The sequence below is a fragment of the Megascapheus bottae genome, chromosome 3 (genome assembly GCF_031878675.1).
Source record: "Megascapheus bottae isolate mThoBot1 chromosome 3, mThoBot2.hap1, whole genome shotgun sequence".
Taxonomy (NCBI): Eukaryota; Metazoa; Chordata; class Mammalia; order Rodentia; family Geomyidae; genus Megascapheus; species Megascapheus bottae.
In genome coordinates this window covers 65,220,128-65,246,499 of record NC_143511.1, presented here as the reverse complement: position 1 = coordinate 65,246,499, position 26,372 = coordinate 65,220,128, and the positions used below count along the sequence as shown (strand labels likewise).

Genomic DNA, 26,372 nt, shown 5'->3' with positions numbered 1-26,372 from the left:
AGTTGCCAAGGATGACTCAACAGACACGATACTAGCACACAAACGCAAGGCTCTGTTCCCCACACCGTCCATCGGGCCCAGCCGTGTCTACTGCCCACTTCTACACAGAACTAACCATAACCAGCTGTTTTATTTCCATTGGCAGCTGCTGTTATGATTCAGATGTCCCTTCCCCTCCTCCAGTTCCACAGGTTTTCCAGGGATGCTAACCAATCTTTACATACTGTCTGCAATTTGACTCAGTGAAGGAAAGGTAGATGTAATTTACTCACCGGAAACCGCAGCCGCGTGCTCTTTGTTTCCTGTTCTTTGCAGCTAAGAGTATACCAGTCTCTGAAGTGGAAGTTCACTGTTTGCAAAGATATCAAGCTTTCTAAAATAGACTATATTTTGTGCTCAGTCCCATTTCTAATTTATAATGAAATTCAGGGTTTTCCATCTTTTAAAAACAGATCATCTTTAAAATGCTTAAAAGGCATAAATGAGATGTTATTCTCACCTACCAGCATTCATGTGAATGTTAATTATTCTGAAACAAGTGGTTTGAATGAACCTTAAGATATTTATGAGTGCATAAATTACAAGAAAAATAAAATATCAAAATACTTTAAATTAAAATTATTTCATATGCTGTGATGCACATTTGATCATTATTGAGCATTCCTACCTTAACTGAGCCTGATTTTAATAAGCTTATTCATCTCAAGATACAAAAATGTGATAATTATACACTAAGCTCTACAAACTCTTCAGAAAATACGATATCAGTGAAAATGCAAAAGCTAAGAATCAGACTGGAGGCAAAGTAAGTAAATTCCAAAGTACTTTCAATAGTAGCAGTATAACACCTAGTATTTTTGTGTTGTGGTTGAGATTTTCTGTCATCAGGTTTAATAAAATTCATAAGTAAATCTAGATGAGTACATAATACAGTTTTTGCACATTACTTTCTTAACTCAAAATGAATACACAGAATCAGGTATGGTTGAATTATTGATAGATTGAACTTGTATTTGCTATTTTTCTCAATGGATTTGAGGTCACTGGTAGTTTAAAATGCATGAAATGCAGTAGCATAATGTATAGGGATGTAAAACGCAAACCAAGAAATTAATACCAAAAAGAGGTACTATATCAACAGACATTCTTCACAAAAATATCTAAGTGACAATTGTGTTTCTTGAAAAAAAACAGTGGTGAGGTAATCAAAACCAATTAAATGTCTCTTTTCTAGGGTAGAGAGAATATTATAATTTTAAAAGAAAATAAATAGTTCTCTATATATTATTTCTATGACAATTGTTCATGGAAAATTTTATACAAGGGATAATTTAGAAGGTAGATAGGAATGTTTGATCTAATTTCCAATAAATCCTTTAACAAACTTTGTAATAGTAATGAGAATAAAAGGCAAGTGCATACTAGAAAACATAGTTTAACACACACACACACACACACACACACACACACACACATATATGTTGTTCCTTGGCAGATCACACAAGAAATGTTTAATGCAGTTGTCTTTAAAGCTTTTGTAATCTTTTGAGTTAAATATGTCAGCTCCCGTTCATCTGTTATGTGATCAACAAATTGTTTACCAGCCCAACTACTTTCCTAGTAATGTTTGCCCTTTTCACTACCTGTAGAATGAGTCATATGAAGTTATCATCAGTGTTTTTATCTGATATTAAATATTTTTAACTTAAAAAAACATAGTTTATCATGTGAACATTCTTTATGGGTAAAGTAATAAAAGCTATGCAATGCAAGTGTATAGATATGGGTGAGTTCAGTCTGAGAGCATGAACTGGTTTTTACTCTCAATTGCAATATAACAATGCTTTCAAAGACTTCTGACTTGTATGACACAGTTTGTCTATATTCTGAAGCCCTATACTTCTTTCCTGTAGTATGTCATATGGAGTTTCTATTTCCATTATCACAGTAGCTGGTATTAATTGGATATGTGTGTGGAATGCTGCTAAGTGGCAATGTGACAATTTAAGAGTTCAGAAAGGCTTCTCCATTCAAAAATTAAAGTGTTCTTCCCCATTCAGATAATGGATGTTTACTATCAACATATATGGCCCGTTCTCTCCCCTCTACATATCACAAAGGTTAACTCTTTCGTCCTGAATTTCCCAAAACACCAGCAATAGCCTTCACTGCCACTTGTCACCTTAACTAACACAAAGAAATGGTTAGAACATTTCAACCTAGAATCAGGGACAGTTGTCTAGGTGGCCAGAGTAATAAATTCACCCATGTATTAAAAGAAGACAAGCACTGTTATGTTACAGATTATCTCTCTGTGGAAGTACTGACCCCACTAGCTTTTACCAGGTGCCTCTTTGACTTCTGCTTTGTTCTTGCTCTTACAGCTTGTTATTTTCTTTCATCTCATCTTGATATTTGCACAGACCAAAGATTGTAAATGGAAGAGAGGGCTAGAGATGAAAGCTTTAACTTGTTTATTTCCCACTGCTAATCTGTGTTATGTCTATTCTGCTAATTGCTAGAAAACTAAAAAGATTTTTCTGTCATCCAGTTTGCTGTAAACTTATCACCCAGTTTGCCACTGTTTATCATACATTTTTCTGGTATCATTAGCAAGTTGAGGACATGACAAAAAGTTGAACTTTATCATCTAAGGACGAGAGAGTCCCAATTTTTCCTTTATGTCAGTCAAACCAGGTTCAGTTTCCTGAGTTCATGAAACAAAGATATGTGGCAACCACAAAGCAATACATTCAAGACAGTGTGGTGTATTTCCTTTTGTGTGTGTGTGTGTGTGTGTGTGTGTGTGTGTACTTCTGCTTATAATACTGAAAAATTACCAGCATCCAAACTGTTTCCTGAAATGATACATGAGTCCATGAAAACCTAGGAATTACCAATTAATCTGTCCAAAACTACCTAATTAAACACTATGTACCTTGTGAAGCCAAAGACAAGATGAAAAGAATAACATGGTACCTTGAGCTCCTTTCAGGGAGCTCACCTTTGACCCAGGTGTCTGTGGCTCGCAAAAGCCTTTTCTCATGATGGAAGTTTTGTGACATCCACTGTTGCAAGAGTTGATACCCAGAAGAACCAAGTAACGTTCTAGAAATTTCTATTCATTGAGCTATTCCAGAATGAGAAATGACATTTTTATAGGAGGAGATAAATTAAAAAAAAAAAAAACAGGTTTGTATAAACTTTCATCCTATCATTTAAGAACCACGGATAAGATCGGCAGAAGATGGCAGCGGTTCAGTGAGACTTACTGAGCTCCTGCCAAGATTCAAATTCTGGCAGCGTAGGGGACAGTTTTTTTGTTTTGTTTTGTTTTGTTTTTTTACCAAAATTGATCCTAAGTAAGCTTTAGCACCACAGAGGAAAAAGGCAGAATACCAGCGCAAGAAGACAGTGTGGAAGCCCCGCCAGCCGAAGAACGGCCTGGGAGACAAAGGCTCTTCTGAATCAGAGCAGAGACAGCGCTCCACAGCAGCACAGACACACCGACTGAGCCACACAGAGCCTGCGGGAGCCCAGAGCCGACACCCGGCCGTGCACGGACCTGCCGGCTTCTCGGAACCAGACAATCCAGCAAGTTGTGAGTACCTCCAAGGACAAGTTTCCACTTCTGCTCCAGGAATGGCATTGGGAGGGAGCCCCTCCCCCACCAGCGGAGAGCAGCACCATCTTGACTACCGGCAAAGACCGGCCAAAGCAATTGGAGCCTGAGAAGTGTTGCTGACAGCATCACCAATCTATAGGGCAAAGGATTTCCCAGAGAGCCCTTAGCCAGAAATCCAGTCCCAGCATTGCTGAAGTCCATCCCCCTGCGCCCACCACAGACTGGGTAAGCAAAGCCACCCGCGGATCTTTCAGCTTTGTTTTACCAATCAAGCAATCTGATCTGAAAAACCGCAAAGCCAAATCACAAGAGAAAAAGATATTGTGAAGTATTTAGATCCCGATTTAGTGGAGACACAAGTTTCCTGTCCTCCCCCCAAAAAAAACCCAAAACTGAATAATACCCTTTTTTTTGTTTTTTTGGGGTTTTTTGTTTGTTTTGGATTTTTTTGTTTTGTTTTTTTGGTTTTTTTGTTTTTGGGTTTTTTTTTTCGGTTTAGTTTTGTTTTGCTTTTGTTTTTTGTGTGTGTTCTGTTTTCTTCTTTCATTTTAAAATTTGTATCATTGAAATCTCCTATATTTACCTCCCTCTTTTCTCTATATATTCTTCTTATTACTCTTCTTATTTTCATAAGTTTTATTTAAGTTCATCTAAACTTTATACTCAAATATTTTACCTGTCTATCCCCTTAGGTCACTTATCCTTACACTATACCCTTTCTTCACTACTATAATAATCTTACACTCCTGCATTACTCTTTTCCTACCTCCCTTGTCGTCCTTCATATTATTTTTCTATCTCTGGTCCTCTGTTCATCCTTCAACTCTAATAATGCATGGATCTACATTTGATAGTTGTTGAGAAATGCTGTGTATCTAGGTGTGCAATTATACTCTAGGTCCAGAGGGACTCAAATACAATAGAGATTGGATTGAGGGGCTTACTGTCTTGTTCATAAACTGGAAATCTGTGGTTGTATTAGATTTGTATGTAAGTGCACAAAAAGAAAGAGAGAGTGATATTACCAATCTAAAAGAGTGACCATCTATTGTCAGCCAACTAAAAAGGTCTAGGTTGGTTATATCTGAAAAATTATAATCTTCTTTAGTATTAATCTTGCCCCCACTTTCAAATGGGCAGAACAAGAAACTCAAGTAAAATGACAAATCAAGGAATAGCATCTCCCACCCAACATAAACAGGCAATGGAGCAGTCAGTGGCAAATCTAGAGGAGAGTCTTCCAAGTGCTATACAAATGCAATTGATAAACATTATTAATGAAAAGTGTGAAAACATAAAGAAAGAGATAAGGGAGGAAGCCATAGCTAAACAAGAGGAAAGCATAAACAAGGTGATATGTGAAAAAGGGGAAGCCATAAAGGAGGCCATAATAAAGGTTTTTCAAAGAAAAATGGATGAATTCATAGAATCCACAAACAAAAAGGTAACCGAAGTCCAACAAATGTCCAAAGAGAATAAAGCTGCTGAGCTAACCACTCAAATGGAAATCAAGGAGCTAAAGAAATCCATACATGAGATGCAAGGCATCAAAAATGAGCAATTAGAAGCAAGGGAGATGAAAATTAAAGTAGAAAGCTTTGATAGCAGGTTAGACAATGCAGAAGAGAGAATTTCCAGGGTTGAAGATAATTTACTTGTTATAGACAAAGAACAGAAAATGAGTCAACCCAAATCTAGGAAATATGAGAAAACGCTACAGGAGGTCCAAGATACAATTAGGAAGCCTAATTTAAGCCTAATTGGTATTGAGGAGGGTCTGGAGAAAGTGGTCAATGGTATTGGAAATATACTTCAGGGAATTACCTCAGAGAACTTCCCAAATATCCAGAAGGGCAGGCCCACCCAGATACAAGAAGCTTTTAGAACCCCAAACAGACCTGACCAGAAAAGGACATCCCACCGCCACATTATAATCCGAACTGGATCAATAGAGACCAAAGATAAGATCCTAAAAGCAGCCAGGAAGAAGAGAACAATCACCTATAAAGGCAAACCAATCAGAATAAGCCCAGATTTCTCAGTAGAGACCATGCAAGCAAGAAGAGAGTGGAAGCATATATGTCATGCCCTTAAGTCAAATAACTGCTAACCAAGAATACTGTACCCAGCTAAGCTCTCATTCACAACTGAAGGAACAATAAAAACATTCCATTCTAGGGAAAAACTGCAATATTATGTAGCAACAAAACCAGCATTGCGAAAATTCTCAGAGGTTCTACACATAGAAAACCAACACAAATGTAATACAGAAAAAGACATGGCACCTAAAACTCATAACATCTAAGTACCACAAGAACTCTCAAGACACAGGCCCTAATGAAAGCTTTTAAAAATGGCAGGAACTAATAAATATTTCTCAATTCTGACTCTCAATATCAGTGGACTTAATTCTCCAATTAAACGTAACAGACTATCTAGTTGGATCAAACAACAAGGTCCATCATTCGGCTGTCTTCAAGAGACACATCTTACCCCCAAAAGCAAACATTTTTTGAAAGTAAGAGGTTGGAATAAAGTTTATCAAGCTAACGTCCCACATAAACAGGCTGGAGTTGCCATCCTCATATCAGATAAAATAGACTTCAAACCAAAATTAGTGAGAAAAGACAAAGAAGGTTACTACATGCTACTAAAGGGATCTTTCCTCCAGGAGGAAATAACCGTCCTAAATATCTACACACCGAATCCCGGAGCTCCGAACTTCATCACACAAACTTTACTTTTGCTGAAACCATACATAGATCAAAACACACTGATTGTTGGTGACTTTATCACACGACTCTCACCTATGGACAGATCAACAAGGCAAAAACTCAACAGAGAAACCTTAGAATTGAACAACTGTATAGACCAACTAGATCTAACAGACATCTGCAGATTATTCCACCCATCAACCACACAATATACATTTTCGTCAGCAGCACATGGAACATTTTCCAAAATAGACCACATTTTAGGCCATAAAACAAACCTGGGCAGATTAAGAAACACTGAAATTATTCCCTGCACTCTCTCAGACCACAAAGGCATCAAATTGGAACTGAACACACAACTCCACTAACGAAAACCCTGTAACTCATGGAGACTGAACAACACATTGTTGAATCACCAATGGGGTCATCAAAGAGATCAGAAAAGAAATCCAACAGTTTATGAAATTTAACAAAAAGGAACACACAAAATACCAGCTCCTTTGGGACACGGCAAAGGCAGTACTCAGAGGAAAATTCATAGTTCTGAGTGCCTACAAGTTGGAAAAATCACAAACCAATAATTTAATGTGTCTCCTTAAGCTCCTGGAACAAGAGCAACAAACCAACCCTAATCCCACTAGAAGGAAGAAAATTAATAAAATCAAATCAGAATTAAATGAATAGGAGTCTAAAAAAAACTATAGAAAGAATCAACAAAACAAGGAGTTGGTTCTTTGAAAAAATTAACAAAACTGACAGACCCTTAGCAAATCTTACCAAAAAAAGAAGAGCGCATACCACAATAAACAAAATCACAGACAAAATGGTAATATCATGACAGAAATTACCAAGATCCAGAATATCATGAGGGAATACTTCTCAAACCTTTATGCCAACAAATTTGAAAATCTAGAAGAAATGAATGAATTCCTAGCCAATATTAGCATACCCACACTGAACCAAGAAGAACTAACCCAACTAAACAGGCCTATTTCAAGCACTGAAATAGAAATGGCAATTAGAGACCTTCCACCTAAGAAAAGCCCAGGGCCAGATGGATTCATAGCTGAATCCTATAAGGTCTTCAAAGCAGAGTTCACACCAATACTCCTCAAGCTCTTCAACAAAATTGAAAATGAAGGTTCTTTACCAAACTCATTCTATGAAGCCAGTATAACCCTCATCCCCGAACCAGATAGAGATTCATCAAAGAAAGAGAACTATAGACCTATTTCTTTGATGAACACCGATGCAAAACTTCTCAACAAAATACTGGCCAACTGTCTACAACAACTCATCAAAAAAATTATACACTATGATCAAACTGGATTCATCACAGGGAGGCAAAGCTGGTTCAACATACGCAAATCAGTTAATATAATTCAACACATCAACAGGAGCAAGGACAAAAATCACATGATTGTCTCAATAGATGGAGAAAAAGCATTTGACAAGATCCAACACCCCTTTGTGTTAAAAGCTCTGGAGAAACTAGGACTCCTTGGAACATTCCTCAGTATAATAAAGGCTGTGTATGACAAACCCACAGCTAGTATTATACTTAATAGCGAAAAGCTAAAGCCATTCCCTCTAAAATCAGGAACGAGACAAGGATGCCCACTCTCTCCACTACTCTTTAACATAGTATTAGAATTCCTAGCCAGTGCAATAAGGCAAGAAGCAAGCATAAAAGGGATCCAAATAGGGAAAGAGGAAGTAAAACTTTCCCTCTTTGCAGATGACATGATTCTGTATTTAAAGAATCCTATAGACTCCACTCCCAAGCTCCCTGAGCTGATTCAAAACTTTGGAAGGGTAGCAGGCTATAAAATTAACCCTCAAAAATCAACTGCCTTCCCCTATGCCAACAGTGAGAGGAATGAGGCAACAATCAGGAAAGCAACTCCTTTTTCAATAGCCTCAAATAAAGTACCTAGGAATTAGCTTAACTAAGAATGTAAAGGATCTTTTTGATGAAAACTTTAAAACCCTAAAAAAGGAAATTAAAGCAGAACTAAGGAAATGGAAAAACCTCCCATGCTCCTGGATTGGAAGAATCAACATTGTGAAAATGACAATCTTGCCAAGGGCTATCTACAAATTCAACACAATACCCATTAATATCCCAATGGCATTCTTCGAAGAAATAGAACAGGCAATCCAAAATTTCATATGGAATAATAAAAGACCCCGTATAGCAAAAACACTTCTTAGTAGAAAGAACAGTACTGGAGGAATTTCAATTCCAAACTTTAGACTCTATTACAGAGCTATAATCATCAAAACAGCTTGGTACTGGCACAAGAACAGGCCTGAAGACCAATGGAATAGAACTGAGGACCCAGATATTAACCCACAGACCTATGACCACCTAATCTTTGACAAGGGAGCCAAAAAATAGAATGGAAGAAAGACAGCCTTTTCAACAAGTGGTGCTGGCAGAACTGGATAAGCTCCTGCAGAAAACTAAATTTGGAACCTTCTTTGTCACCCTGCATAAGAATTAACTCCAAATGGACCAAAGGCCTCAAGGTAAAATCCGACACACTGAAAACTTTACAAGAAAGAATAGGCCTCCTTGGTACAGGCGAAATTTTCTTAATAAGGATCAAGAATCACAACAAATAAGAGAAAGGCTGGATAAGTGGGACTGCATTAAACTGCAGAGCTTTTGTATGACAAAGGACATAGCTAGTAAATTAATTAGGAAGCCTACAGAATGGGAGAAGATCTTCACCAACCACACAACGGACAAAGGCCTCATATCTAAAATATATCAACAGCTCCAAAAATTGAATCACCCCCAAAACTAATCTCCAAAGAAACAACCATCCCATTAAAAGATGGGCCAAAGACTTAAAGAGAGTCTTCTCTGAAGAAGAAACAAAAATGGCCTATAGACACACGAAGAAATGCTCAACATCTCTGGTCATAAAAGAAATGCAAATCAAAACAACTCTAAGATTCCACCTCACTCCAGTTAGAATGGCCAGGATCAAGAAAACTAGTAACAACAGATGTTGGAGGGGATGTGGCCAGGAGGGATCACTACTACACTGCTGGTGGGAGTGTAAACTTGTTCAACCACTATGAAAAGAAGTATGGTAGTTCCTCAAAAGACTATATAACCCAGCAATTCCACCACTAGGCATTTACCCAGAAACAAGGACATACTAAATCCACTAGCACAACGATGTTCATTGCAGCACTATTTACCATAGCAAAGATATGGAATCAACCCAGATTTCCCTCAGTTGATGAATGGATCAACAAGATGTGGTATTTGTACACAATGGAATTCTATGCTGCTGTCAGAAAGAATGGCATCCCCCATTTGTTAGGAAATGGAAAGACTTAGAAAAAATCATATTAAGTGAAGTAAGCCAGACTCAAAGAACATAGGTTCAATGGTTTCCATCATTTGTCAAAATCAGTAGAAACCTTGGGCTCTCCTAGCAAAGATTTGCAATAGAGCAAAACCTAGATACATAAGGCCATATAGTATGATGCTAAATGAAAGACCTCTAGGAAATAGAAACAAAAGCTATATAATGAGTGATTGTTTTCCTTAACGTACTATGTTATCTCTCATCTCTTTTGCTATCCCTTGATTATCTCATATTGTTACAGTATCTCACTTTGTTATCTGATATATTGTATATATTTGTATTTGTTTATTTGGAATTGGATAGGGAAGGGAGGGAAACAAGATGAGGGGTGAGGGTGGGAGAGGGAAATGGGGACCAAGACATGAGAAAGGTATTAATGTAAGTGAATTAATATACCTTCTATCTGGCAAATATAATGAAACCCTTCTATTAGTTACAATAAAAAATATATAAAAAAAGAACCACGGATACTGAGAGAACTACAAAGATTCATCTAAGCAGGACATTCGAAATCAAAGACACAGCATTTATACATATGCATGACTTTTACAGATATTTGCTTTAAAATAATGTCAAGTACAAAAGTAAACAGATATCAAGTATTCTATTTAGTTTTCCAGTTCATAAATGTAGAATTAAAGAACTCCCAGCACATGGGAGTTTGAGGCAAGAGGATCACAAGTTTGAGACAAGCCTGGCCTACAATGTAAGACCATTGTTCTCCTTATCCCCCCACCACACACACATTAAAAATAAACCAGAGAGATTAAGAAACTGTCTGATATTAAGCAAAGATACATATATTGGAATGTTACTTAAGACATAATTTAATATATGAAAAAAATCTTAGCTGGGTACTTGTTGCTCATACTTCTAATCCTAACAACTTCAGAGGCTGAATTTGGAGGATTATGACTCAGTCCAGTCCAGGCAGAAACATCTGTGGGACTTCATCTCAACAGTAGCCAATGAATGCAGCAGCATACAGAAAACATCCCAGCTATTATAGGAAGAAATATAATAGTAGTACTATGATCCCGGTATATATCTGGACACGAATTGAGATATCTCACAAATAACCAAAGCCTAAGAGAAACAAAGATTTATAGGTATTGACCAACGGATCAGCTGTAGAGTCCTCACCTAGCAAACACATACCTTAAGGTTAAACTCTGACAGGAAAAAAGAAAACATCTTCATATTTATCAGATGAAATGGGTGCCTAATAAACTACTCCAAACTAGGTAACTTCATAAAGAAATGAGACTTACCTGAGTAGCTCAGAGTTGGGGATTTTCAAGGGCATGACACTGGCAGTTCTTCCATACCCTGTGTGGACACATCATAGGACCATTTGGGAGAACAGAGAAGAGGAGGTGATTTCACAGTCTCTCCCTAGGCATGTTCCTCCTTCTCCTTCATGACACTGCCATGTGAAAACACGTACCTTACCTATAAGTGGGACACACTTAAACTATATCCAAACCATGACATGATGGGATCACGATTCACAGAGTTGACCACACTATGTGGGACTTATTCATATTCATTTTCTGCAATTCTTCTCTCTCTTCTGAGGATGGCTTCTTCTATGCTATAAGAACAGTTGCATTAGAACTCTCCAAATGAAAGTTGGAAGTGTTTTTCTATAAATAAACTGGGGGAAATTCAGAACATTGGCACTCTAATCTATTCTGGCTCCTTGATGATGTGCTTGCTTGTTTTCAGGTTCCTTCATGTGTCTGAAATATGAGAGATTGCTGTGGAACTACTTGCTAGATTAGTTATGAATCACAACTAATTTTTAATGCAATTCATTATTTTTCTGTTAATACTTTTCATATCTATTGCAGTTTCTAATGTCAGGAAGATGAAAATTTGACAAGCAGGATCATAACTGATGTATATGCAACTCATGACTGACTTTTTATCATAGGTGATTTCAAAAGCTAAATTTTCATGTTCATTCTTTTAACTGTCTAGGTGAAATTACATAGAATTAATATGCCATAAACAATCACTCCTCTATTGTTAAGTGTTTATAACTCTTTCTAGTTTTTTCTACAATGTTTGAATTACACTGCTTTGCCTCTACTCATTTTTTTGCTTTCTATTTTATTTCCTTTTTTGTTTCCTTTTTCATTTTTAGTACTAATTTCAATGAATTGTTTCTCTTCCTCAGAAAGGATCAAGAGTTACATAATCTTCTGTAGAAGTGAGTGGTTTGACTTATTATGGACTACTTCCTAGAAATAGGTATATTCCTATTCCTTCAGAGCATTAACAATGCAAATTGAAGCAAATACTTAATGTTCTTATGTGATTATATTTAGTTATGTAATCTAGCTGAAGTATGTTTTGTAATAAAGAAGTTCAATGTTGACAGGACAACTTTCAAGAAGTACTCACTAAATGAAAGTATTTTACATACCTTTATGCCTATGAACAAAAATTGGTCTTTTGAAATATGACTTAATACATGTATATCTTCTAATTGTTTATTTTTAATTATGTGATTGTTCTACAATTAAAACTAGACAGACTGAATGATTTTATTTGAAGGAAGGGAAAGTCAATAGGATTGAATTCTTGACCTTCTTAGGTGCTGAGTAGACTGTCATACAATTCTAGCAGAAAAAAATTTTCTTGGTGTCATATTTTCATGGTTTAGACTTGAAAGAGTTTTACTTTGCTTTGGAATTCTAAAGCTCTTTACAGATTCGGTAGTTCATCCTTTGCAAGTAGCAAGCAAGATAAATAGAAAGTCTACAGAGTAGGAGAAGATCTTCACTAGCCATATAACAGACAAGGGCCTCATCTATGAATATACTTTTTTTAGTCAGTCATGGGGTTTGAACCCTGGGCCTAGGTGTTATCCCTGGGCTCTTCAGCTCAAGCTCTTCAGCTCTACCACTTGAGCCACAGTGCCACTTCCTATAAATAAACTTAGAACTCAAAAAATTAAATCTCCCACAAAAAATATCCTCAAAGGAACAACCACCCCATTAAAAAGTTAGCTAAAGATTTAAAGAGATTTGGGTAAATACCAAGGAGTGGGATTGCTGGTCTATGCACTTGTTCAATTCTGAGGTTTCTCTGTTGAGTTTTTGCCTAGTTGATCTATCCAGAGGTGACAGTGGTGTGTTAAAGACACCAACAGTCACTGTGTTTGGATCTATGTGTGGTTTTAGTGTAAGTAAAGTTTGCTTGATGAAATTGGGTGCTCTGGCATTAGGTGTGTAGATATTTAGGATGGTTATATCCTCCTGAAGGAGAGAGCCCTTCAGTAGTATGTACTAACCAACTTTGTCTCTTCTCATTAATTTTAGTTTAAAGTCTATTTTATCTGATTGTTATTCTTAATGTACTATGTTATTTCTCTTTTCTTTCCAGCCCTTATGGTTAATCTCATGTTGTTACTGTATCTGACTGTGTTACCTGGTATATTGTTTATATGTTTATTTGAAATAGGGAAGGGAAAGGATGAAAACAAGATGATTGGGAGGGGTGGGGTGGGAAACAGGACAAAATCATGAGAAGCGGTATCAATGTGTGAGAAGAAATGCACCTGATGAATGTAACTGTAACCTCTCTATACATTATCCCACTAAAAAAAGACTTAACGAGAGACTTATCTAAAGAGGAAATAATAATGGCCAATAGACTCATTGCCATAAAAGAAATCCAAATCAAAACAACTTTGAGATTCTACCTCAAATGGCTAGTTAGAATGGCCATTATCAAGAAATCTAATAACAATAGATGCTAGCTCGGATATGGCCAGAAGGGAATGCTACTACACTGTTGATAGGAGGGCAAACTTGTCCAACCACTCTAGAAAACAGTATGGACATTCCTCAAAAGACTCAATTAGAGCTCCTCTGTGACCTAGCAATTCCACTCCTGGGCATTTACTTAAATGTCCACAAACAAAGACATACTTAAGCTATCAGCACAACCATATTCACTGCAGCATTATTTACCACAGCTAAGATATGGAATCAACCTCAAACCTCCTCAGGAGATGAATGGTATATATACAAATGGAATTCTATATAAATTTCTTTATTAGCTGGATCAGAAATTATTTCTGATCCTATGAAAAATATATTCAAATATTATATTAGCTAGTTTTATTTCCTTAACCTATATCACTTCACTATGGAGATAGATAATGCTTGCTTACACAGCATAGCCAGAATAAAATGGTTCATAGTGTATAGATTCATTAGTTACTTAAAAACTGAATGTGTCTGGTATCCCATGCATATAACCATCAATGCCTGTACTAGTAATTGGAGATGGTGACTGGTATCTTTTTTCGAGCCATAATCTTCTTGAATAAAAGCAATGTATTCTGGCACTGGAAAAGATACCAGCTTCAGAAAATCTATAATAGCAAATTCAAACCCCATGATGGAGAGACTGATAAACCAAGAAAATCACAACCTGATTTAAAAAGCAGCAGGGAGCTAGAAGAGAGACTTAAAGATCAAGATTGCATAGCTGGTATGATAGAAAAGAAAGATTGCTTTTGCCAAAGACCATTTTCTAAACTCCACAGAAACATGACAGTTCTGCTCACCTGACAAAGGACTTCTAAAAACAAGCTGTACTAAAGCTAGAGAAAGCTCAAAATGTCCAAAGTAGGAAATATGAATGAATATTAAGGCAGATGTAACCATTATAAATGAATGTGCATTTAGTATTTTCACTGTCAGAAAACTTCAACCTTTAGCTTAATGACATTAAATGTCAGAATAAAACCATACTGGAAACAAATCTACAGGAAGCAACTGCCTTTACAATCCCTACTCCTCCATTTCTGGTAGTAAATGTTGATCCTCAGTTTTTATTTTTAAAGAAGTGTGATTTGGGTTCTGCCTTCAGCTATGAAATTTTGTGCTATACAGTCTGTCTTTTAACTCTGCCTTCAGTATCAGCTATTTGTATTGATGTAAAACAAAACAAGTATATTAGAATGTTTACCCTCTTCATACCTTAGATGGAATTTGAAAAACAGTCTACAAAAGTACATTAATTCCTTTAAAAGAGAGGTATGACCCTGTTTCATAATACAATCATTTTTATTATTCACATCCTATCTTGTCCAGATCAGTTTCACTATACACTACCAGCATTTTTTTAGTGGATGAAAATTTTCTCCATTTAGTTCGTGGTAGAGTTCCATAAGCTATCTTAGCTCTGGCCCGTCTTCTCTCCATTTGGATACTGTAATAATGGTACTGTTATGTGATGGACCCTACAGATGAGGAGGTATTTAATCCAACAACAGCACTCCAAAAGAAAAGGCAGTGTTTACAAATTCAGGGAGAAGTTATTCTTCTTCAGTATTAGTATCTAGGTAACTAGACCTCAGTTTAAAAAGTGGTCACTCATAGAAGTCTTAAGGCATCCATGAAATCCTTCTGCCCCACCTGCAATGTTAGAAAATACCAAGAAAAACAAACTCTATTCATAAATAGTTGATATATTAGGTCATGAAGGGCATTCAAACTCATTTCTGAGTGAGCTACCTTGTCCTCTAAAAAGATAAAGACAGACATCTTGTCAGTAAGAATATGAAGCTCCATTCTGCCTTGGAGAAAACTAAGGCTTCTCTAGAAATGAAGTTCTCCTAGTTGGGTATAACATTCCAGACCCATCATCAAAAATTATACAGATTTTCATAAATAGAAATCCTCCAATATCCTGAGTATGTGGTTGCTGCATAAAAATCTTACGAGAAATAAATGTGAAATATTTCCAATGACATTTAAATTTTCAAGCTAGAAGTCATTTCACATATGGTGACCTGTGGCCTAGGAGAAATGGAAAATGGTCATCATCTGTTTCTATTGGTGCAGTATTAAGCAGTAGGGAAACCATTTCCTATGGACACTTTAAATACTAAAACTTTTGGAGTATTCATTTTTATACTCTGAGGGGGAAATGAACAGTAAAAGAGCTTTATGGTTATGTTTATCCCTGTATATACATCAGAGATGGATCTGTAGTCAGCTAGGCCTGATCATAATTCCACCCTCTCCCTATGATGGGAGTGAAGATGAAAAGAATATGGACTTGAAAGAAGAGAATCAAATATGTGTTTGTATCAGCAAACAACTAAAGTTAACCAGCATTAAGTTTAATTACCTATAAAAAAAGGGGATAGTCTATTTTTAAAATGAAGAGAGTATGCATGTGAAATTACCTGGCATGTAGAAGTCAGTCAAGATGAAAGCACTACCATAAGAAAGAGTTCACAATTCCTGAACTAACATCTTTTGAAAGTCTTCCCTAAAATATCTTTCTAAAGTTATAAAGGTTATTTTGATAAACAAAATATTTTTACAGATGCAAGGCATGCGATCCATAAAGGCAGAGCACTTTGAGAAAATTCCAACTTCTTTAGGCTGCAGTTATGAGCACTACAACCTGAGCATAAAAAAGTCCTTTAAAAATGTCACATATTCTCTAAATTGTGAAGATGCTGCTAATCTGACTCCTCCTGGGACTTCAATATGAATCCAGGGTCCTCATGACTAAAGTATCCATATGAAAATTACTATAATTTTCCCCTGTTCTTATTATGGAGAGGACTGAAAAATCTAATAAATATCACTTATCTTTTAAAAAATGCCATATATTAAAAATGCCATATATATGACGGGACACCTTACATCTCTTATATAAACTGAATTGGAATGTAAAAAAAGAAAGGAAGAAGGAAGGGATGGAGGGAGGGAGCTATATTAAATGCTCTAAGTACAACTTGAAGTCCTATGCTGAGGTTTAGGAAAGAAATCAGGAAATCTGAACACTCAGCTAATAATCCTGGTGGATGGTGAAAAGGCCAGACACTTGTCACAAGTGATAACTCATTTGTCCAACAACTGGAATGAGGACAGCACATTTTTTCTCATAGCAGAAAGGCAAGCAGCTATTGGTAGTTTCTAATTTATAAATAGGTAACAACTCTGGCCTGAATTTGATTTCCAGAGTATAAGTGATCATGAGTTAAAAATAAGAAATTTTCCCTTGTATTTCCAAGCATAAGGGAAAAGCATAGACAATAACCCCAAATAGGCAAGTTACATTCATTTTTTCTTCCTTTTCTCCATTCACCTTGTTAAAATTTAGTGCCCCTTTCCTATTTACAGCCCCTTAGATTCATCAATTTATCTGGTAAGATCCCATGTGGCACTTATACAATCTTCCTGGCATGTAGAAGCTTCTCACAATAAAATTTCTAAAATAATAATAATTTCTTAATTCTTGCACATCTGAAAGTCTCCCTTAAAGCCTCTCATATCCCCAACTTCTTTTATAATGCATAACAAACTCTTTAAACTCCCACATTTTCCACAGGCTATCCATTCTATAATGATTATGATAAAATAAAATAAAGTAATCAATGATGGACTAATAATAGTACCATAAGAATGAAAGTTATTTATATTTTTTAAAATCTTAAGTTACATGCATTTTAAGTGTGGATCACTGTTACAAAGATTAAGATCATTACAAGATATAAAGTCAATATATGATTTATTTTTCTAATTAGGAAATGAGAAAAGAACACTTAGACTTTGGGTAAATAAGTCAAGTTCTGTTTTGTTGAACTGGCCTATTTTTTTTTTTGCTAAATTCATTTCTTTCTAAAATTCTACTTCCCTGGATTTTCTACAGCCTCCACTCTTTTTTTTTGTTCGCTTTTATTCAGAAACATCTCTATTGATGGAAAAAAAAAACAGGGTGTTTGGTAAATAGAAACAAAGAAGTGGTATGGGAGAGCATATAATTAGTACTATGCAAAAGCTTATTTTTCATATAAATATTGACAAAAACCTATGTAGTCACTCCTTTATAAAAAGTTGGCCCATCATTTTGACCATTTAGTAGCATTGCCATTTTTTTAAGCCAGATGTGTACTAACTAAAAATCTGCTAAGATGTGGAAGAAAATAAAGGATAATTTTCTAAACAATTATAAACATGAACCAATATGTCTCCCATTTCTATGAACTTGAAAAGGTTTTCAAGCATCTGCACACTGCCATGTTTATATAAGCAACTGTCAAGTCTGTCACCACAACAATAGTAGAAAAGATGGAACTCCAGCTTTGGGAGACTAAATGTCAGAGCCTCAGGGAAGCCATACTGAAAAGAGAATCCAGATTTCTAATCCCCACAGCTTTCCTCCCCCGAGCACTTCCTGGGCTGCTTCCAGGATATCACAGCTTTTAGGACAGCCATGGCTAGCATCAGAACACACAGATGTGCACAAAAGCACATTTTAAAATGAACATTTAGATTTGCTATTTTGTGTGAATTTCCTCCGACATTGGTTCTTAGATAATAGCCCTTCTTTTGAATCACATAATAAACAAACCTTCATCTTCTCTGGGTGGGAGAGCCAATTTTGAAATTTGACTGATTCTTGCTACTAACAACGCAGCTGGGTTGAACTTAAAATTCTGGAGCCATATTACTCACCGGAGATGACTTTGCTCTTAACATTTCTTAAACTTCCTGTCCTACTTTGTAGACTGCACACACCCATATTAACTTAATTAAGGTCTACCGTGTGACAGTGATGCTGCTACACACATGATTATAACAGCCTCAGATCAGATCTGCTGGTTTCCACTCTTGTACTGTTTCTGTCACTGTCAACTGTATAGGACACAGAGTCCTATTACAAAATTATTCCACCCACCACCTCTTCTGCTGACTCCTTTAACCTCATGCATCTCAAGCTACTCAAAATAGAAGGCAAAATTTCTCCTTGGCTTATACAGTCTGCCATCTTATGGCCTCTTGGCCTGAACTGCCAACGTTCACCCTACATCATTTTGCACCAGTCTTAATGGAGTTCTTGCTATTCCTGAGATATTACTTTCTCAAAACTCTTGCAGTGGCTGCTTCCTCCATCTGGAAAGCCTTGCTTTGTACATTCACATGAGTTGCTTCCTCACATCCCTTTACATCTTTATCCAAAAGTCACTTTCTCAGTGAGGCTTTCCTATCTAATTTCACAATTCTCCCCATACTTCCTGTTTATTCCTTTATATTTCTCCATGGCACTAAATAATATGTCCTACGTATGTTACATTATCTGTTTCTCCCACTAGAGTATAAGCTCATCAGCAGCATTTTGTTAAGGCATTAACTATGCAACTTTGTGAAAAAGAACAAGAATCTATTTTTCCTAGTAAAGGTTCTTTACCTACTCTTAGGACAACTCTACTCCAACATTTGACACAGCTCCTGCAGGTCAATAGTTTAGTGTAGAATTGATACTTGGAACACTTTGAGCTTTGGAGGCAGGGAAAAATGGAGAGAAGATGAAGGGAAAAGTAAAACAGCAATATGAAAAAGAGAGAGAGAAGAATCATATCAGATGTTTAACCACAGTAAAATGGAAACAGAGTCAGGCATCCAAAAGAAGACAAGAAAAAAAGGTGCATCCAAATTGGAAATACCCAAACAAAACAGAAAAGGAAGAGCTGTTTTTTCTTGTTCACTCAGAATTCTTAACACGGAACTTCAGTTTTATCATGAGAGAGAGCAGGACAACCCTCAGAACTCTACTGTGAGTGACCAGATCAGTACCACCATTTTCTCTAGCCTATGATGAGTTTAAAGCGCATCAGTCTACAAGATGCCAACTGAGATCCCATCAAATAAGTCTTCATTGCCCTCTATTCTGTGGTGATCCTGAGCTGTACATATGTGGAATGCCAAGTGCTCAGCCAACCATGCTAAGCCATGGTCAGAACTGGAAATACTGCATGCTCTTGTATATACATGTGCTCAGACTCAGACAAGCACATCTCCTTACTATACAGACTGAATCTCAATATTCCAGCAATGCCAGAACTGTGAAATTTCTTTATTCAGATCTCAAACAGTGGTATCTTTAGGAACAAGAGCAAATTGCCAGCAGGCTTTTACCCCCATCTACTCCATGCTTTCTCAAGCCTTAAGAATGAGGAGAGAGAAAGATTCTCTTGATTTAGATCCAGCAATCGTTTTTATTTTATCCTCATTGGACATTTTGCAAGACTGGGGTGCTAGAGGGGAAAAAAATGGTATTTTGGGCTCAGAGGAAAACAGCACTCACTTTCTCACCTGCTTGGAATCCTTTTTTTTTTTTTAATTCAGCTAGAGCTTCTTCATCCCAAGAATTTAAACTGAGATAGAAACTTTCCTTTCCCTTATGAATCAAACAACTCTCTAGAGTGAAAAGCTAGCTGCATTTCCATAATAATTTAGAAGACACCAACAGCAGGGCAAGGTCAGGTGAAACAAATTGCCAAGGTCATGATTCTCTGGAAGTGGTATTGGAATGGGAGTCACTAATCACAGAGGTTTGCTGATCCGTGTGTGTGTGTGTGTGTGTGTTCTACTCTCCTTGTAAATAATACTATGACAACATAAAATTAATCTAGTAGATGTGTGGAAACCACAATCCTGCCTTTCACTCTTCCTTGTTCATGTCGAATTTTTCAAACTGTGAAAGAAAACAGTAGATCACATACCCACTGACCCACAGTACTGCCATACAGACAAAAGAAGTTTCTAGAAACAGTCACCTGCGAGTCTCTTGGTCTAGACTATGAACTGCACTTCACTGCCTTGCAAAGTCTAAAAGTAATACGAATCAATTTAATTTCTTGAACAAATAATTGCCTTGAATTTACTTCAGTTTCATTCTAAGAGCCTGCAAGCAAAAGAATCCTTTAAAAATGCAAAGGTCCACATGCTAAGAGTTAAAAAAAGAAAACAGAAAAAGAAATAAGAAAGAAAGGAAGGTGGAGGAGATTTAAATGTGTGAATAATCACAAAGATAAACCTCTTATTTCCATATCCTAGAGTTTATTTCGCTTATCCTATATGACCAGATGTACATAGCTTTTGAGCTATTGTGATCCTCTGCTGGGAGAGTCCTAGATGAAATGAACTTTAGGATATGGAAACAAGAGATTTATCTTTGTGATTGTTGTTCTTTATGCACTGTTAGTTTTCTCTCCCCCCCCACCCCCTGTGGTTAATCTCATGTGGTTACTGTATCTGAGTTTGTTACCTGGTATATTGTATATACATTTATTTGTTTATTTGAAATAGGGAAGGGAAGGGGGAGAAAACAAGACGATTGGGAAGGGCTGGGGGAGTGGGAAACGGGGACCAAAAAACATAAGAAGGGGTATCAGCGTGCGAGAAGTAATGTACCATCTGATGAATGTAACTGTAACCCCTCTATACATTACCGCGACAACAACAACAAAAAAACTGTAATGTGTCAATAATTCTTGCTTTAATACCCTTAACTAAAGAAAACCTTTCAAGTGCCACAAGGAAGGAAGGTCCTTCGGGTCACATTGCGCCTGCGTTTCAGATCTTCTGCGCCACAGTCAAGTCTTGAACTCCCTCAATGCTTTGGATTTCGCAGACCGCAGCCTCCCGAGCCTTTGAGGGCGGAGACGCCGGCGGGGGCGCGCGGGGTGTGTGCCACGGGGGTGTGCCACGGGGGTGTGCCATCAGGGCATCTCCACCATCCGTGAGCGTTTAGCGCAGCCAAGCGACGGCCGGGCGCCAGGGCTCCGCCACCGGCAGGCGGCGTCGGCGGAGGCGGGCGGGCGGGCGGGGAGAACTTCGGAGCGCTCGCCGGCAGCAGATCCACCCTTGACTGGCCAGTCGCGTCGCTCCTCCCGGGGAGCGAGTGGCGGGGAACGGCAGGGGAGGACAGAACCCCGAAAGAGAAGCCCAGAGAAGCGGCGGCGGCCACAGAAGAAGCCAGATGAAGCCGGCACGGGAGGAGAGCGCGGGCGGCGGGCCGACGGCCGTACCAGCTGCCTGGGGCTGCTTCCTGCCCGCACCCCGGGAGTGAACCGCCCTGCCCCACGCGACCCCGGCCAAGAAGTAGGCATCGCCTAGGTGGCAACGGAGACAGAATCTTTAAGCGGGGAAGGAGCGTCGGTCTTGGTCCTCCCCCTTGGAAGTCCGGGCTGCGCGCAGGGCCCCCAGGCGCCCTGCAGATGGGGCGCCCCAGCCGCCGCGGGTGACCTGCGCTCCGGTCGCCCCTCTGCTCCGCTCCGCCCGGGAGGGACCAGGCGGGCAGAGGGTGCCAAGCGGACCAAACTGGGCGGCGCGGGATCGGAGACGACGACCGAGGGCCCGCTAGGTCCGGGCGTGGATGGCCAGGAGAGCGCCCAGGTCGGTGGGTCCACTCCACCGCGACCACTGAAGCTGCGCACGGGACCTGGAGGAGGAGTGGTGGGAAGAGGAGGAGGAGGAGGAGGAGGAGGAGGAGGAGGAGGAGGAGGAGGAGGAGGAGGAGGAGGAGGAGGAAGAGGAGGAGGAGGAGGAGGAGGAGACGACGACCTCAGGCGGCGGCTGCAGAGGGCCGAGCGGGGCGCGGGAGGGGGCGCGCTTTCTCCCTGCGGGTCTCAGTAATGAGGAGACTGAGTTTGTGGTGGCTGCTGAGCACGGTCTGTCTGCTGTTGCCGCCGCCCTGCGCACTGGTCCTGGCCGCCGCCGGGGTGCCCGGCTCCTCCTCGCACCCGCAACCCTGCCAGATCCTCAAGCGCATAGGACACGCGGTGAGGGTGGGCGCGGTGCATTTGCAACCCTGGACCACGACCCCACGAGTGACCTTCCGCGCTCCGGACAGCAGCCGGGCAGATGCCCAGAGGGATGAGCCAGAACCGGGGACCGCGTGGCCCCCGCTGTCCTCCCAGGGCCCACGCCGGTTGGGGAGTGCTCTGCACGGCCGGGGGCCACCCGGTGCCCGGAAGGCAGACGAGGAGGGCTGGGGGACTGAGACGCTATGGCCTCGGGACGCCCTGCTGTTCGCCGTGGACAACTTGAACCGCGTGGAAGGGCTGCTGCCTTACAACCTGTCTCTGGAAGTGGTGATGGCCATGGAGGCGGGCCTGGGCGACCTGCCCCTGTGGCCCTTCTCCTCGCCCAGCTCCCCGCGGAGCAGCGACCCGTTCTCCTTTTTGCAGAGCGTGTGCCACACCGTGGTGGTGCAGGGGGTGTCGGCGCTGCTGGCCTTCCCCCAGAGCCAGGGCGAGATGATGGAGCTGGACTTGGTCAGCTCCTTCCTTCACATCCCCGTCATCAGCATCGTGCGCCACGAGTTTCCACGGGAGAGTCAGGTGAGGGGCGTCCGGGAAGCCAGGACCACCGGGGTCAGGGGGCGAGGAGAGGGGGCAGAAGCCTGTGGAAAGGGCTGAGGGACTTTGGGGTGGGGTGGGAACTTGGGTTTTATAACTTTGCTATGGCTTCAGGGCTGGCCCGGGAGTGGTCGGTTGTGTGGCCTTGATAGAAGTAGAAGGAAACATTCCCCCACCCCCGAGAGGTGGAAAAATAACATGGGAAGTGAAGAGGGTGAGGCGTCGTGGATGAATGGGAGGGAACGGAGGAAGGGGAACAGGAGGGGGAAAAAATCAGGCTGTTGTGACCAGCTTCCTGAGAGAAACTAGAGTAGAAGTTGGGGTTCAGGACCCTGGAGAGCGATGGTGGGGCTCAGGTGGCTAGAGCAAGGAATGGGGGTGTGGATAACACCAGGCTTGCTGGTGTGATTGATCCTAGCCCAGCCCTCCCCTGGGGAACTCTGAGAGCACGTAACAGAAAAGGCAGCTTCTGCTCTCTAGTCCAGTGGGGGCCTGAGCCTTAGGAAAGGGGGGTGCAGAGTCCAGGGCTTGGGATCGATCCCTTTGAATGATTAGAAATTCTGCCAATAGTCTAGAAGCAGAAGCTGAGGAGTGGTTCTGAGTCTTGGATACTGAAAAGTATTAGAAATAATACTAGAAAGCCTGAACCAACAAATGCTGAGGAGATCGGTTTGAGGGTTCTTTGTCCCTGGCTTCGTTCTACATACAGTGGGAGTGCAGAGTAGCTATGCAGTTGCTGTGTTTGATCATTACTGCTCCCACTAAGAATAAAGGAATGTAACAATTTAGATTCCTAAGGGTTGAAAAAAAAACTTAAATGTATTTCCAATATAAGAAGTTGCTTGTGAACTTAACTGTTGAGGAACTGTGAGGAGATAAATATTCAAAGAAAAGATAGAGGGCCCTTTTATCAATAGTTTTGCTTTTATCATAACATCAGGTGGCATTAAGTCTAGCAACAAAGTATTTATGAAGCAAATCGATAACGAACTGCTGGACCCAGTTTAACAACTGAAAAAACTAAGGAAACTTTTGATATTTGATAAACCACAGTCAGTGTTTTAACAGAAAAGCCAAATCTGGAAGAATTCTGATTCTAAATCATTTTCACACTGTTCATTGAGTTAGAAAAGGATTGCTTTATCTCTTTTCTTTCACTTCCAATAGATGTATACAGAGATAAAAGCTAAAATGAGTAAGAGCAATGTAGAAGTGAGTGCAGAATCTATGCCAAAAATTTCAGTGGAGCACTAAAGATTTATTTTCTAGAATATTGAACCTTACATTTTTCATGTTAGGCAGGACAAGTACAAACTACTTTTAGTTGTCTGAAAGACTCTTTTTTTAAGGATGAGTCAAAAAGACTTGATCTACATAGCAGCTAATTAATATCTAACGAATTATCTGAAATATTAATGAATGATCTAAAATATTTCTGTCATCCAAATCTGAATAACAAGAGGCAGCAGATGGGAAGGCCTAGAAAACATAGTTACACAGCATTTTCACTGGCCCAGGGTGTGATAAACATGAAATTGCATCCACAGGGTGCATCATTATTAATACAGGTGAAGAATTTGACCTAATGAGATGCAGGAGTCAGCATCACTGGCTTCTCGTCGCTGCTTCTTTATTACCTAATACTTCAGAAGTTGCCAATAACAGTCACAGCCTCCAGACTCCTTTCCATTTGCAGATTGTTTGGCACGCATCTTAAATAGCAAGTTTTTCCCCCATATTAGTGTTCCTTAGCTAGAAGGGAAATCATCTGTGTTCCATGATGGATGTGTGCAGTCCACAGCACATTACAAAAAGGGATGAGAAAAGCCATGATGCAGCTTCTAGAATCAGCAAACTTCGAGGCTGTTAGACCACTAGAGGGGATAAAGCCTCTCAGGGATGCTTACAAGCTGACTATAAAATAAATACTTGGAGAAGTGGATTGACTTGTATATTTCAATACAGAAACATATCCTAAATCGTGTTGTCATAGTTACTTTCATGGTGCACATTTTGAAAAGGAGCAAATATATGGTACGAATCCAACCTAGTTCATCTCTGATTCCTACGTTTTCTTTCATCTCCCCTGGACTTTTAAATTCAAACAGACCTGACTTGTCTTACTTTACTTTTACTATCTTTAAATATTCTATTTTATATTGAAAATGTCCTGCTCAATGTCAAGTCACTATAATGCATAATTCTAGCAAATACCCATCCTGTACTTGCAGCAAAACTGATGGCTGAACTTCCCCTTGCTTCCCCTAAGAGGTATACCTCTCTCTACCACGCTGATGTGATTTTTAAATATAAAAGGATGTCAAAGTGACTTTACACATTAAATAAAATTGACTTGATTTAGCCACTATCCTTGGAGTCTGTTGCCAGTGACCTAATTTGTTGGTTGTATCAGTGCCTGAATGAATCAAGTATTTTGGGGGAAAAAAAGTGGAATTACCCATAAGTGACATAAAGTTGTATTCCTTGTTCAAATGAGCCAGAATTGCTTATAGAGTAGAAATAGCTACAACTGTCTTCTCTTAACTTTCTTTTTGTCTGTTAATTTCTCCCAGGTGATGGCTTTAATTAATAAATAATGGGTGCATCAGAGCTATTAAATGGAAGATACCACTGAGATTATAAAACCATTGAGAAATGAATAATAGTTCATTTCAGTAAATAAGTTATTTAAAATCAATAATCATCAGCTTGGAAGGGACCAAGTTCCTTTAAGCAGGGAAATTCACTAAAAGTTAAGTTAGTAAACTACATGCTCGCATGTGCACCCATGCACACACACACACACACACAACCTTTAAAGTGTAACTTTTAATGCATAACCTTTTCTATATGTATTCCCAAAGTGGGACTATATCACCACATAAGGAAAGTTTAATATAACATTCCCTATCAAATGGATCACATATATTTCCGTTTTGCAACTCCTGACTTTACTAGCACATATTCAGATCTGCACCTGAGCTTGAGCCACCGCAGTGAGAAAAATCACTTCTTGCTATTAATTATTCTGTTCCTTTGACCTTTGGCATTATGATGCTGCATATGAACCTAGTTTAAGTTACGTTGTAATTTCCATGACTTGTTCTTTCTTTCTCTGCCTTGCCCAAACTACTTTTTCTGCTAATTCATTCTCCAAATTAATTCCTGCTACGGTAGTGACAGCTACACCTTTTTACTAAGATATGTATGCCATGTTAATATTGGTTCTATCAGGCAGAGATAAGGACGTAAAATAATTGGTTTAGATACAAATTCAAAAGTCACTGCACTGCTGCTTCCAACTCTTGTTGGTCTGTCTCCGAAGCCATATGTGCTAATTAGTATGTTTTTATTTCCATGCAAATGTAACTTTTAGATGGTCATTTTCTCTGAAAATACAGGGCTGAATATGAAGCCTATTTACAATGTGGCTAGAGTGTACTACTTTTGCACTTACC

At 39.2% G+C, this 26,372-nt stretch overlaps 1 protein-coding gene and 2 long non-coding RNA genes across 3 annotated transcripts in view; 1 reads left to right on the top strand and 2 right to left on the bottom strand.

Annotated features, from left to right (window-relative positions):
- The window catches only part of LOC150065705 (uncharacterized), a 724,813-nt gene that overhangs the window by 566,915 nt on the left and 131,526 nt on the right, over positions 1 to 26,372 (bottom strand). The gene's annotated exons all lie outside the window — the stretch shown is intronic.
- Positions 1 to 26,372, bottom strand: part of LOC150065706 (uncharacterized) — a 112,385-nt gene that overhangs the window by 8,674 nt on the left and 77,339 nt on the right. Inside the window, exon 2 of the long non-coding RNA XR_016534978.1 lies at positions 11,000 to 11,322. This is a non-coding gene — a long non-coding RNA (uncharacterized LOC150065706). The remainder of the gene's footprint in view (positions 1 to 10,999; positions 11,323 to 26,372) is intronic.
- Grin3a (glutamate ionotropic receptor NMDA type subunit 3A) overlaps positions 22,189 to 26,372 on the top strand; it is a 151,666-nt gene continuing 147,482 nt past the window's right edge. The window contains exon 1 of the mRNA XM_090330354.1: positions 22,189 to 22,896. Within this exon, the coding sequence (XP_090186480.1) occupies positions 22,189 to 22,896 (708 nt within the window). The remainder of the gene's footprint in view (positions 22,897 to 26,372) is intronic.